Source organism: Linepithema humile, chromosome 2 (genome assembly GCF_040581485.1).
Source record: "Linepithema humile isolate Giens D197 chromosome 2, Lhum_UNIL_v1.0, whole genome shotgun sequence".
Lineage (NCBI taxonomy): Eukaryota > Metazoa > Arthropoda > Insecta > Hymenoptera > Formicidae > Linepithema > Linepithema humile.
In genome coordinates, this window is record NC_090129.1 from 28029879 (window position 1) to 28043447 (window position 13569).

Here is a 13569-nt window from a genome sequence, read left to right on the forward strand (position 1 = left end):
ATGTAGAAAAAAAAACGAAAATGATGTTTCTCACGAACGGAAACATAAATATATTTGCATCGATTTCTTACTGTTGACGGTAATAATAAAAGATGACAATGGTAATTTATCATCTTCAATAAACAGCATTCCGCGGCGAGCAGAGGAAAGACACTTTCAGTAAAATACAATCGCGCAAATATACATTTCACAGCAACGTGAAATTGCCATACGCATAAAAATTAATTAGTTAACAATATCTGTAATAATATGTGCACAGTAATAACGCGAAAATACACCGCGGAGTTTTAAAATTATATTTACGGATGTGCCGTATTCTCTTAAGGTGCGAACCTCGCAATTATGCAGTACGTAACGTTCAAGGAAGGTCGCCGAGGGTTTTAAGAGCGTAGCAATTTAATATAGCAAAACCTCGAAGTTTATAACTTTAACGACGTACGTGACCACACGCGCATTCATGTTTTTTTCCAACGTCGACATTTATCACGAGCTTCTTACGAGCACTTCCTGGCTTTTGCATTTTCCGCGGAATAAAATGTATCCTCGGGCGTAAATTTAGATGGAAAGAAAAAAACGTTTCCGACAAACTAGCTTCGCATTATTTTTCCCCATGCAAAATCTCGAAGCTTGCAACATCTTACGAGACCGCGCGAGCTTTCTTTTCATCGTTGACGTTTCTCCCGAGCTTTCTGCGAACATTTTTTTTTATTTTCACGTGGATTACAATTTTACGGAACGGAAACTTGTTGTTGAAAGTCATTTTAGATTAAAAAGCGCTTACAACGCTTACATCTAGTCCAGTTTTTCCCTATTTTTTCTAGCGCGAGCTAAAATTTTATCTACATATTCACTCCATTTTCAAATAAATAAGAGCAACGATATCATTCTTACCACAACGTGTTTTATCACTCGAGATGTATTAATCACACAAGATGTTATCCGCATTTATGTTCCCGTCTTTACAACATGTATTTTGCATTCATAATATTGCTGTTAATTATGTTACTAATAGTGAATTAATGTTTCTTTTTATCACCAGTTCCAGGAAGATCGAACAATTATTTTTTGCCATCTTCCTTATCGCGTACAAACAAGAACTGACGCCTTCGCATAAAATACATATTCTTCAGATAATTACGTGTATAAGTATAATAAAACAGTGCAAAATACATACCAATAATAAGTACTCTTACGTGAGAATTTATAATTAAAACCGGTTCATTTTTTCAACAATTCATAATGTGTTAATAAATTGAAATTTCAATGTTAAGTTTAGATGATAATCAAGACTCACGCACGCGCTCGAATATATATTCATATTTGGAAATATCTGTTCGTGAATCACTTATTGATAATTATTTAAAAATTTTGAAGCGCCTTTAAATTAAACTTCGTTCAGCATTTAAATAAAAGTTCAGAGTTTGAATCTATTTGCAGCTTTAAAACAAGCCGGACGCTTAAATTTCCATAAAACATTCGTCGAAATAACTAACGCAACCAACTTCGTTCTAGATGACGCTCCACAATTTCATAACGTTCCCAGCTAACGGCGGACAATAAAAGCGAGGAATGCATAATTACTGAAAAGTGAAACACGTCTTGAAGTTTCTAGAATTTAACACGATCGTGAGTGAAAAACAATACCGGCTTCGCGCTTTCCTGGTGTAATTTACAGCTTATCAGACACGTAGGATTGCATAACTTGCGATGGTACACTGCGAGAGACTGTCCATCACTTTTCAGCGTCGTGATTAACTGCAAACTAAATGTGTAATTTACAGCTTTGCGTAAATCACGTGATTGCAAATACATCGGCGATTCGCGTTGCTCGCCGAGAGATAAATTCGACTCGACGGAGATGTATTAACGGAAATCAGAAATAAACACCGTGAGCAATAATTTTCAGCGCTAAGTCACTTGCGACCTTGATCTTTGTAAATTTTTAAAATTACCGATTCCAATTTACCTTTCGATTATTCACTTCCTGATCGTGAGCATTCTTCTCTACTTGTCAGAATTGAAAAAAAAATATGAATTACAAATCATTTAATGTTTATTTTTATCGCGTTTTTTTCTTCGAACACATCTCAAGTTATGATTTATATCGATTGCTATTTAAATAAAATAGTATTAGAGAGAAGAATACAAATTGCAAGAACTCTGTTCTAATTTTCTATATATTTTGATTCTGAATATTATTTATAATCTGACAAAATAAATATAATGGCAGGAAGATCGACAAGCCAGTTTTGTGCCTGCAAGTCTACAAGTGTTTTTTTGTTATTGTTTTTTTTTTTTTGTTATCTAGTGATAAATGAGACGGTCCCAAAAATTCGCAAAAAATTCCTGACGGCTATAATAACGGTTATAGTTCTGCATACAGACGCGTCATAAAAAATTCAGATATTTCTCTTAACGAATGCTAAAAAGAAATGCGTAATTGTCGCCTTTTAGTGTGCTTTCTTTACCGCCTTAAATTGCACCTTTTCTCGGCTCTATGCAAACTAAAGAGACGTGAAGGACAAAAAGGGCTACGACCCTATTCTTCTAGAAGACGTCGCGAAGGTCGACGGGGACAAGCTCGGATAGTAAAACTGGAAACCGTCGCGCGAATTCGATGAAGGACCGGCGACGAATACACACAGGTCTTTTTGTAACACATTTCTTTTATTTCTCGACCTCGAACGGGACCGTTAATGCTCCGGAGTTAAATCATAACTATGTACACGCGCGTGTATCACTCAGGAAAGAGAAACGGCATTCTGGAATAGTAAGTGGATTTTTTTTTATTATATATTAACCTTTAAAGTAATCGTGTATTTCTTATCGCTCTTTTGAATTTCAAATTAAACCCAGATCTTTTTTAAAATCTTTATCGATAACTTTTGAATAAAAATTTATTCAGATTTGACGTGCGCAAGTTTGAACCGAAGTCAAAGAAGTGCGAAATGTATTTGTGCAGACTTTAACAGCGACAATGATATACGCGATTTTATTGCAAAAATGACGATAGATACTTTCAATTTTTTTTTTTAATACAGTTAAAAAAATCTATATTTTATCTATTTATTGTGAGTCTTTGTTTAACAGTTGTTGTTATTGTGAGCCAATGTGTTTTATCAAATCTGATTCACTCGTTGCAACATATTTAGCTATATAATCTGATAAGACATGCAAGGCTGTTATTTATAACAGCAGAGACGATCGAAGATTAATGAAAAACTTATTCTTGATCTTGATCACAAGTGTTATAAGAGATAAGTGTACAGGCCGTACATGCGCATTCGATATGCATCACGCTGATACGGCCGACTGATTTTCGACGGGAATTTCCGTCGATTTCGCTTTTATCCTCTCGCGCACTATCTCGCATTGATCAAAGGTACAAATACAACGATTACACCGGTCGTGATAAAAAGTTGAGGCTATTTATAATCAGTTCGCGCCAGTAATTTGACGCTAACAATAAGGATGATCGCGTCATCTTCGCGTTTGTCACATCTCTTCTATTTTAAGAAAAAAAATGCGATTCGCGCGCGCCACGGAAATCGGCAAGGAATTATTATAATCAGAAGTGCAAATTTGCAATAAATAATATTGTAATTCCAGAGCAACTGGAAGAGTTTTTTTTTATTCGAAAACACCTTTATATGTTTCCGAATAAAACACTTTTTAACGTTTCGCATGTCCGTTTAAAAATTAAACACTTTTGAGCGTTTCAAAAATGAAGACAAGAAATAAAACACTTTAATGTTTTAAATTTAAACACTTTCTTTTATGAGTGTACGTATCAATGTCTTTGTTAATTAGGTTAATAGGTTCGTTAATTAAGAGGATGTATCCATCTTATTTCTTCCGACTTGATGCTAAATGTAACCGAGGCCAGCTTCCGGTAACATGATTTAAACGCGGCCGCTGAATATATGGGCCGTAATGCGCGGTCGCCAATCCAAGTGCGCACATTACACGCACGAAATTATCTCGAGGACAATCGCGAGTTAATTAAATCGCCGAATAGGCGATTAACGAATAAGCCGCAATAATGATGTTGCCGGCAACGATGAAAACCGACCCAGGCGGAGGAGAGAAAGTCCGGGGGGCCGTGTGTATACGCCTATGTCCGGTCGTTGCACCGCATGATACCTTCTCTTTTTTTTTTTTTTTTAACAACGCAGAATGATGGCCATTAGATGTCAGAATAGAATTTTACCGCGCCGCTTTTCGCGAGTTTATTGCGGCATCGCACTTCGCACGATCGTATTTCGATGATCAATCGTTTTTTCATTCGCGTCTACAGCAATCCGGAAGCGTCGTTTTACACACAACGAGGTCAAAAGTGACTCAGAAGAGAACTCGAGGTGCGTTAGCCGTCATGGAAGTTGCGCTTTCGGAAATAGCACTTTTCGACCTGCAAATTTTTCGGTAAACATGAAAACCGGTTTTCGTTTAGCAAACGTCTACTGTAGTAAAACTTGTTCCTGCGATATCTTCTCAAGTTTTAAAATTAGATTTGAAATTCCAGCTGAAATACTTTTGACTTGCATTTATTTAGGACAATCAACGAAACGCACCGGACGAAAATAAGCAACGCAAAATCTTATTTTTCAAATAATTTCCATATCGAATATCATTTATACTTCAGAGACAAAACTAATAATTATTGAATGGATCAGTAATATTTTCACCTACTTTTCTGATATCAGAGGTGAATAAATCAAGTCGTTAAACTTTCAAGTTATATGAGCTTCGAAAAAAAATCTTTCAAGATCGATTGAAGTACCGAAACACTTCAAAGATGTTTGATGAAAAAAAAAAAAAAAAATTATTTCTTCAAGATGTCGCGATCGACTGCGAACTGTTTAACCTTTTGACTGCGAGAGGCGTATATGTACGCCCAGTAAAGTTTGCTCAGTACAACACATTCACTGTTTTAAACTAATATAGTATTAGACATGTTTACAAGTCACATAGCAACCGATCAAATATTTTTTTATTAGAGTCCGCTGCAGCCAAAGAGTTAAAGATCGATCGATCGACCGTTTGCCGACCTTTGGAATCGACGACGTTACCAAAGTTTGACTTGCATCATTGCGAAAACAAAACTCCCGGCGAAGAATCGCGCGGAGGGACGATTTAACGCTGAGAGGGGTGAGTCCCGTGCGCGATAAACGGCCAATACAGAAATTACGACCTTGCTGCTTGCTGATGCACCGGCCGCAAGAAGTACCGCGCACTTCCGGTTGATCATTCACTCGCCAAGGCTGCGCGATTGAGAATGTGCGCGCGTACGCGACATATATCTATCGTTCTTAATTGCCGCTTATCTGCCGCGTAATTATCAATGACGAATATGTCGGAATGAAATCTCCAATTTTTCTATCGTCCGATCGATATCTCGGCCGTGCGCGATCGCCGCTACTGATATAAAATATCAATGGCTATTTTTTTGCACGCACTAATATGGCTCGCGATTTACATAAATGTTGCAAATAAATAAACTTCCACAATAAATTTTACGATCCGGTTTAATACGATTACTTCAGTGTAATAAACTTGAGAAATTTATAGTTCAATTAATTTCGCAATCTTGTTATGATTAATGAAAAAAATCATTTTACCGTATTAATCCGTGGATGTGTTATTTATGAAATAGATGATAATCGGTTCAATTTCAATATAATTATTCGAATAACGATATATTTACGTGCGTGTGAGCTTGTGCCTTCGAATAACCGCGTGTGCGCACCGCTGTTGGCGGTTTGACAAAATTAATTGAAATGTGTATATTAATTCCGTCATCTTAATAGCTTATTTGAATACACGTATTAAAGTAATGCATCAAACAAGTTCAATATTTTTGATATCCGCATATTTTAACTATCCGCTCGTAACCTTTTCAATAATCATGCTATGCGTTGACAAAAGACTTTTGTTTCTTTCTTTTACAAATATAATATCCATAAATATTTCAAAAGAACATTAAGATAAATTTAAATAGCGGCTCTATAATCGTTGCGAAATTGAGCCTAATCTTTTACTGCGCCATAAAATCGGAAAGTGTAGTGTGATTTAAACTTTGAAGAAATAAAATTTATTATCGGGGCGTGAAAAATCAACACGGAACAATGATACAAATGCGGAAAAATTTTCGGCTAAACCCTTTTCAATCTGCTAAAAGTTGAATTTTTTAAAAGTTTTTTCCCGTCAGTTTATTGAAAAATTTCGAAATTCGAATAAAAAGCATTCGCAAAATCTCACAGCGACAATTGCAAATTGATAAGACGAAAGTTTTCACTCACCCTTGGCCCAGCCGGTGAGTACGTTGCCGAGATACGCGACCTTGTAGGAGGGATCGTACTCGGTTATCGACACGTTGCCGCGGTGCCTCTTCCAGAGCCGGCCTAGTCCTCTCTTCAGGGACTTGAGTGTCTTCTGGCCGAACTCTTTGCCCGCGCCGATGGGTTGCGCCGTGCCATCGCTCTCGTCGATGGGGTCCGCGACGACGTCGCCCATCGTCTTCATCCTCGCGCTTCTCTCGCCCACGTGGAATTCCTGGCCGACTTTTCGCATCGGCTTCGAACGCTGGCGCTCGACAAAAAGCTTTATCCCTTCGCGGCCGAATCACCGTGCCACATCGTGCGTGCGTCACTTCGCCGCAGCTGATTCGCGGGAACGGCGGATATCGGCGAATCGGGATCGAGAGTCCCTTCAGGTGGGAAAGGCGAGCTGTCTCGAGTATCGGCGCGATTGCTGGCGATTGTGAAACTCGAATGAACCGTCAGCGCTAAGTGACCGCTGCGTAAGCGATTGTCGATCGCTCAGACTCTAGTCGTTCGCCGACTTCAAGGCCGTTCTCTCTATCATTGTGCGCGCGCGCGCGCGCGCGCGGAAAGGTCGCGGCTTCGTTAGTGCCGCGAGACCTCCCGTGTCATCTCCTCTTCTTCCGCGAGCGCCGCCGCGCGTTTTTCTTGCCTGCCGGCGGAATTCGCAGCGTATCTCTGAAACAGAACGGACGATCTTGTTCAATGCGTGGTCGACTTTCGCCGTGGCGCGGCTGATCGATTTAATGCAATGTTATTCTATCGGACATAATCGAGGCGCGCAAAATCATTCGCAAACATAAATTTAATTTAATTGAGATCCCGACCGAACTCGCACAGTTCGGTGTTCTTCAATGATAAATTTTCTGAACAGTCATAGGTTAATTGATAGCTTGATTTTCGAAAGAACTTTCGATTAGAGTTGTAGCCTGAAAAGATATTAATTAAGAAACTGTTTTTCTTATCTGCTCCTTTTGATTTTGTCCTTTTGATTTTGGACATAGATAAACTAGCTTACAATTAGTGTGGAATCATCAATCAGGATTAATTGTAAGAAATTTTACGCAGATGATTATTGACACAAATTTAAAGGTCTATGTCGAAATCGCTAAAAGATCCTAATATTAAAGTTTAATGACTATATTTTTTTTCTCCGTGGAATTTGTTGTGTAAAATTTCTTCATTCGTTATTTATCCTTGGCTCGCAACGGCGTCTTAAAAAGTATTTGAAAAGCAAGGTCGAATACACAAATACGATCGAAGAATTATGGCATTTACAGTGCTATACAGAGATAAAAACCGCAGCTTGATTTCTTCGATTATCGCGTGTTCATCGAAGAACCAATTCTACGTAAAAATTTTTTTCCTAAAAAAAAACTTAAATTAAAAATTTGCCTAACTCTAAATGTATAAATAGCAAATATATTTCAACTAATTAAATAAATATATAATAAAAAGTAAAAAAATGTAGCTCCAGAATTGAGTACATCAGAAAAGCTGTGTTATTTGTTCGCTCTAAATGTGTCGCTAATGAAAAATACAGGCGAAGGAAATCGATAAGATCCATAACACGTGGAATATTTCAACAAACAAAAAAAAACCAGTCAGCAACTATTTTACATCAAAATTTTTATCGCATTTACAAACACGATTCTTTTTAAAAAAAAGCTATTTAATTTTATCTGAAAATTTTTATTCTTAAAATATTTTATTCTTATAAAAACTTGCTAAGTAATTATAAAATCTAATGATTTTTATATACAGATAATTGGCGCTCTGATCAATATTAAATAATTTTTTTTGCGGCATGTTCTGCGTAACATTTAAGTGCGAAATAAACACGAAACAAAATTACCATTCTTGTAAAAACTTTACGCAAAACGTGAAAAATTTATCTTCACAAAGCGGACTGGCGTAGAGAATCTGCATTGATAAGAATTTAAACAAGGACGGAAAGCAAGCTTACGGTTTGATGCATTTGTAGTACACGATTGTTGCGTATTACGCACGTTTTAAGGCCGTAGTACGCGAGACGTGCGAGTACACGTTCGTCCGGTCAATTTATCTCGCCGGAAATTACGGTTTTCACCGGAAATCTTACGACTGCAGCGATTGGTTTCTCAATCTTTATTAAAATCCGGTCAATATTTTATTTACCTGTTTTACTTGTCACCAGTTTTATAACTAGCATTTATAAAAACATGATTTAATGCGCAATAGTAAATTTTCCAAATATACTTGTCATTATTTTGTTCGAAATCATATTATGCGCAATAATGAATCTTCTTACGATGAATTAATTGTAAAATATTTTAAAAATAATCATACGACAATTCTTACGAATACTGCTTTTAAACGCATTTGAACGAACAATGCTAAAATAGGTGTTGAAAAGATTGCTTACAAAATTAACTACAAATTCTACTTTTTGCAGAAAAGCATTTTGCGAGCTGTCGAAGCATAACGATCGGTTGTCACGTTGCGAAAGAACATAGGAAAAACGTTTCCGGACCGGCATTTTTGCTTTTTCTAATACGTTTTTCCAATTCTAAAACCGTCTATCATTATTCGTTGAATAACCTATATTACCGCGGTGCTGCCATGTTGTTTACGAACATTTTCTTATAATTGAAACATGTGCGTCCAGCGTGGATAATTGCCTTCATATAACTTGCATAGTTATGTGGCAGGTGGACTTCTGTTGTTACGTTTGGACGTGACTTGCTGCGCTTCTTGCAAAATAATGCAGAAGATAAAAATTATAACAATGCTGTCGTAACGAGCGTGTGAAACTCTCTCTCTCTCTCTCTCTCTCTCTCTCTGTCGATTATAAAATGCTTACAAATATATATTTATAGATTTTACTTAAATAGTAAAATATTATTAAATAAGAAATTATTCTTTGAATTTATTAACATATTTTTGGTGCATCTTACGCATATAACTTGACAATCAGATAACGAATTCAGAATATACAACGACCGCACTTCTGCGCTATTTGAATTTTATCTCACTCGTGCTATCATCAACCTTGAATTTTAGCGAGAAAATTTATGACCCACGTGTGTTAAGCAAAACAATGCATGCTGCACGATTTTTTTCTTCCCAAGCGAAGCTTCGCAATTAGGAAGTATGCATCTGTAATACGTTTCCGCGAGCGTTTTATAAGAATCACCTAACGACGCAGAGACACGGGCTCACGTCTGAAACGCAGAACGTTTCTTCGGCGCCAAATGCAAGAAAATGTGCGCAATTATTGCGCAACTATTGCTATATTTGGTGGCTAATTCCGATCTTCAAAACGCACCGGCAAAGACACGTACGAAAGCAACAGCTGCGACTGTTGCGACGGCGTGAAAACAAGATTGTTTAAGCTAGCTTATATTTTATTCAACGATTGCGTCAGTCGTGCTATAAATGTAATTAGGCAAAGAACAAGGCGACACAAGTTCTTCTCTGGAACTGCAAAGAAAAAAAAAATAAAAAAGATGAGCCAATATTGTTTCTTTCGCAATAACAAGACACATGCTCGTTTTTTTTAATTTTTTGGCTGCAAAACAAGATAAAAAAAAACTCTGATAATATAAAAACGCGACGAAAAAAAAAAAATATATATATATATATATTTCGTCAGCGCGTTGCTATGATTCGAAGAATCCCGAGAGATTTGCAATTCAGCCGAGGGCCGCGAGATAAATCTTTCTCGCGCAGCACTTCTCCGAGATTCCTTACGCGAAATTTTAAAAGCGCCAACGAATTTGCATCTACGAGCAAGCAAGCCTTGATGTCGAACGGAGAGAATAGGTGATTTACCGGAGATAAATCGCCGGAGAGAGAGATTTATCGGCCGTCCGCTCTTGTCGTCGGCGTTGTGTGCTCGGCGCGAGTGAAACAGTGCATAAAACTGTCCGTCCGATTCACGTTTGCTCAGAGGATCATCGTCGTCACTCGTGCAGCCCGAGTCACGTTACGGCAGAAACGTGATCGGTTGTCCCGCGTGCTTTGCGTGAATGAACGTATGTACGTGCCGATCGTCCAGTCGCGGCGCGCGGTTCTATAATCTGCCGGACAAAAAACGCGTCGATAATTGTGACCGGTCTCGCTTCTCCGCGCGATCGATCTCGAGCGGAGACATTTAACCCGCGGAGGTATTTAACCCCCGGCGCGTACTTTAATTCCAAACTTGTAAACAACTCGAGGCCGCTCGGTCAAGATGCATTTTATACGAAATGCACGCAAAGCTCTCTTGAGTTTCCATTTATTATTAAATATAAATTCTACAATTAATTAGAGTCGAAGTTAAGCAAATTTAATTTGTAGCAGTACTAAAAACTATAGTGTAATATTAATTTTGATAAAAATAATGATTGTTACAGTAATAAAATCATTTTAACAATTATTGTTATTATAAAATTAATTAATAATACATCTAGACAAAAATATATATAAATGCTGAGGCTGACAAAAGGTGTAATATAAATCGAAAAAAAAAAAATACAATAAAGCCACGTGTCACAACAAGTGATTCATAACTTGATTCAATCTTTGGGTTGAAATTATATAAACAAGTTACTTGTATTTCAATGCAAATAAATTGAATAAAAATAAATAAATTTATATATAGTTCTTGTCGTCTTGTTATTTCATCATTAAATCATGATGCTACCACGATAAATGCACGCGTCTCGTCAGAAAAATTGACAAAAATTCACATTGTTACGCAACAGCAGCACTTTGAACGATTGAATTATTCCCAGTTGTCGCTTATCGATAAACTATTACCATATCAATTATTATACTTTATAATACCGTAAAAATCACTTTCGCTGCAACGTGATGTAAAAAATATTAAAGAGATACCAGATACGTATAATCACTTATCGCTAATTAGTTGTTTAATACATACAAGACAAAAAAAACGAATTGGAATATTTTGTTGTAATATAAACAAAGGAGCAAAAAACTTTCTGTACTTATGCATATCCGTTTGCATACAACTTTTTCAATTTGATTGTAATGTTGTTAAATTATTGGTAAATTCCTAAGTTTGTGTTTACACACTCGCTACATTGATAATAAATTTTATGTAACATTTTGTAAAAACTATGACATAATTTTTCAAAAAACGTGCACGCACGGAAATATCGCGGCACATCGATTAGAGCACATTGCACGTACACGTGATTCGTCGAATCGTTAATTACAAAATTGTTAGATCGCGGAAGAAGAAATGTGTTTAACAAACACACGGCACGGTATGATCATGAGCGATTATGCGTGATTATCATTTGTTTACAATATCGCGGAGGCCTGATTATACACGACGACTCGAATTGAAGCTCGCTTCTGTGTTCGATATACAATACAGTGCCGATAATAGATGAAGATCTTTCGAGGGTTTCGCAAGGGTTTCCCTATCTGGATTTACATTCAATTCAGTATATTACTTGATATTTCGTACGCAAATTCTTCTTCAAGTTTTTCTGCTAAGCAGATTTTTACATAATAAGAGTTAAATGAAAGGCCGCAGATGTTACAACATCGCAATTATCATTCTAACTATCTTGACAATTACGGCAAAAAAAATATGTGAAATTGATCGAGACTAAAAAAAAAGCGAATAATCGCAACAGAGGTGGTCGTTACGAGGATACGTAAATTATCGCCTCGCAGGGTAAAAGTCAATAGTCGACAGCGTCTTATTAACGCGCGGCAAATGATGTAATTGCCGATTATTTTTCCTCTTTCCGCGGCTGTTATTACCAACAAAGTTTCCTTCGCGAGACCGTAAATGATTCATAGATCAAGTATCCGTCGGTTTGAATCGTCCGGTAATTTTTCGGGGAAAATTTCTAGAATTTTTCGCCGTTTTTTTTTTTGTGCGCGCGAGTATAGGTCTTCTGGTAAGAATCTTAGCCTCGAAGATTGGTGTTCTTTGCGGAAAGCCTCGAAGCAAATTCGCGAATTCAGGTGACCTCGAACGTGCAAGGAATCCGCGAGGATATTTAACATTGTGAGAAATATGTCAGAGAGACAATGTTGGCAGAGAGCCATTGTGAAGGAATTATGATGCTATAATAAAGTTATCAGCCAAGCTCGAATTATTCGCGACGCGATAATTAATTATCTGCACTTTATTCATATCAATGTGTAATTTTTGGGAGAAAAGCTTACTTTTCCGATACGCGCTCGAACGTGCTATTTAAAAAATGTCGAACAAATTGGTTGAATTTGGCTTGAAATTGGCAAAATTAATCGCACCAGGAATTGACAAAACGTTCTAACGCGCGTCAAATTCTATGCTCGATTAATTTCATCGATGACCTCACGTATTGTGTGATTATTTTCTCCAATGCTTCTGTGTATACTTTCGTAGCTGCGTCACCGCTGCACTCGTCCTTCCGAAGCATCATCGTCATTTATGAATATGTCCTGTCCGATTAAAACCAATTTATGTACGCGTAGGTACTTTGAACGACGAAGTGAAGATAAGCGATCTATGCATCGCAAATTGGAGCTCCGACACAACATGATTTGTAAACGAATTCTTAACGATAAAACTATCCTACAAATAAAATCTTTCATAATTAAGATAATAACGAAGAAGAGAAAAAAAATCGTGCTATTTCGCATCCCAAGAGCTTCAAAAATCCGCAGAATTAAAATCTCGTTTTTCAGTACGCGATCTCGAGACTCTTAAATCTCGTGGAATAAAACGCCAGTCATAATTTTATAATCAAGCTTCTAATTTTTTATAATTTTCTCAATTCAATATTTCACATATCCCTCAGTTGGGTAAAAAATAATAGTCAATTCACCCTCGACTTGTTTTACACAAAAAGTACTTGATTATGACAGGATCAGACGCGGCCCTCAACTTTTTCACGCTCTTCATATCACGTCGCGCTCAATGAAATCCCACGATCGTTGTCGAGCATCAATGCGGCGAGGGCGAGCCAGTATGCCTTCCTCTCGCGAAAGCCGTGGCACGGCGGATCGCGAATAAACGAAAGAGAGAGAGAGAGAAGATACAGGCGGAGTGAGAGAGGAATAGAGAAAGAGCGAGAAATACGGGGAAAGAAAAGATATTTTCGTTGCGGCAATCGTTGCGGCGGGACGACGACGATTTGCGGATAAAAAGAAACGCAGGAGGGGACAAAGAGAAAGAAAGAGGCAGAGAGAGAGAGAGAGAGAGAGATGAAAAAGGAGAGGAAATGGAGCATAGTCCTACGCCGCGCCGTATCGTCGT

At 37.5% G+C, this 13569-nt stretch overlaps 1 protein-coding gene across 2 annotated transcripts in view; it reads right to left on the reverse strand.

The window, feature by feature from the left end:
• LOC105677342 (enolase-phosphatase E1) overlaps positions 1-13569 on the reverse strand; it is a 44983-nt gene that overhangs the window by 10534 nt on the left and 20880 nt on the right. For both annotated transcript variants that reach the window (XM_067349118.1, XM_012375906.2), the window contains exon 2: positions 6300-6998. In XM_067349118.1, coding sequence (XP_067205219.1) covers positions 6300-6570 — 271 coding nt within the window. In that variant the 5' untranslated portion in view covers positions 6571-6998. The remainder of the gene's footprint in view (positions 1-6299; positions 6999-13569) is intronic.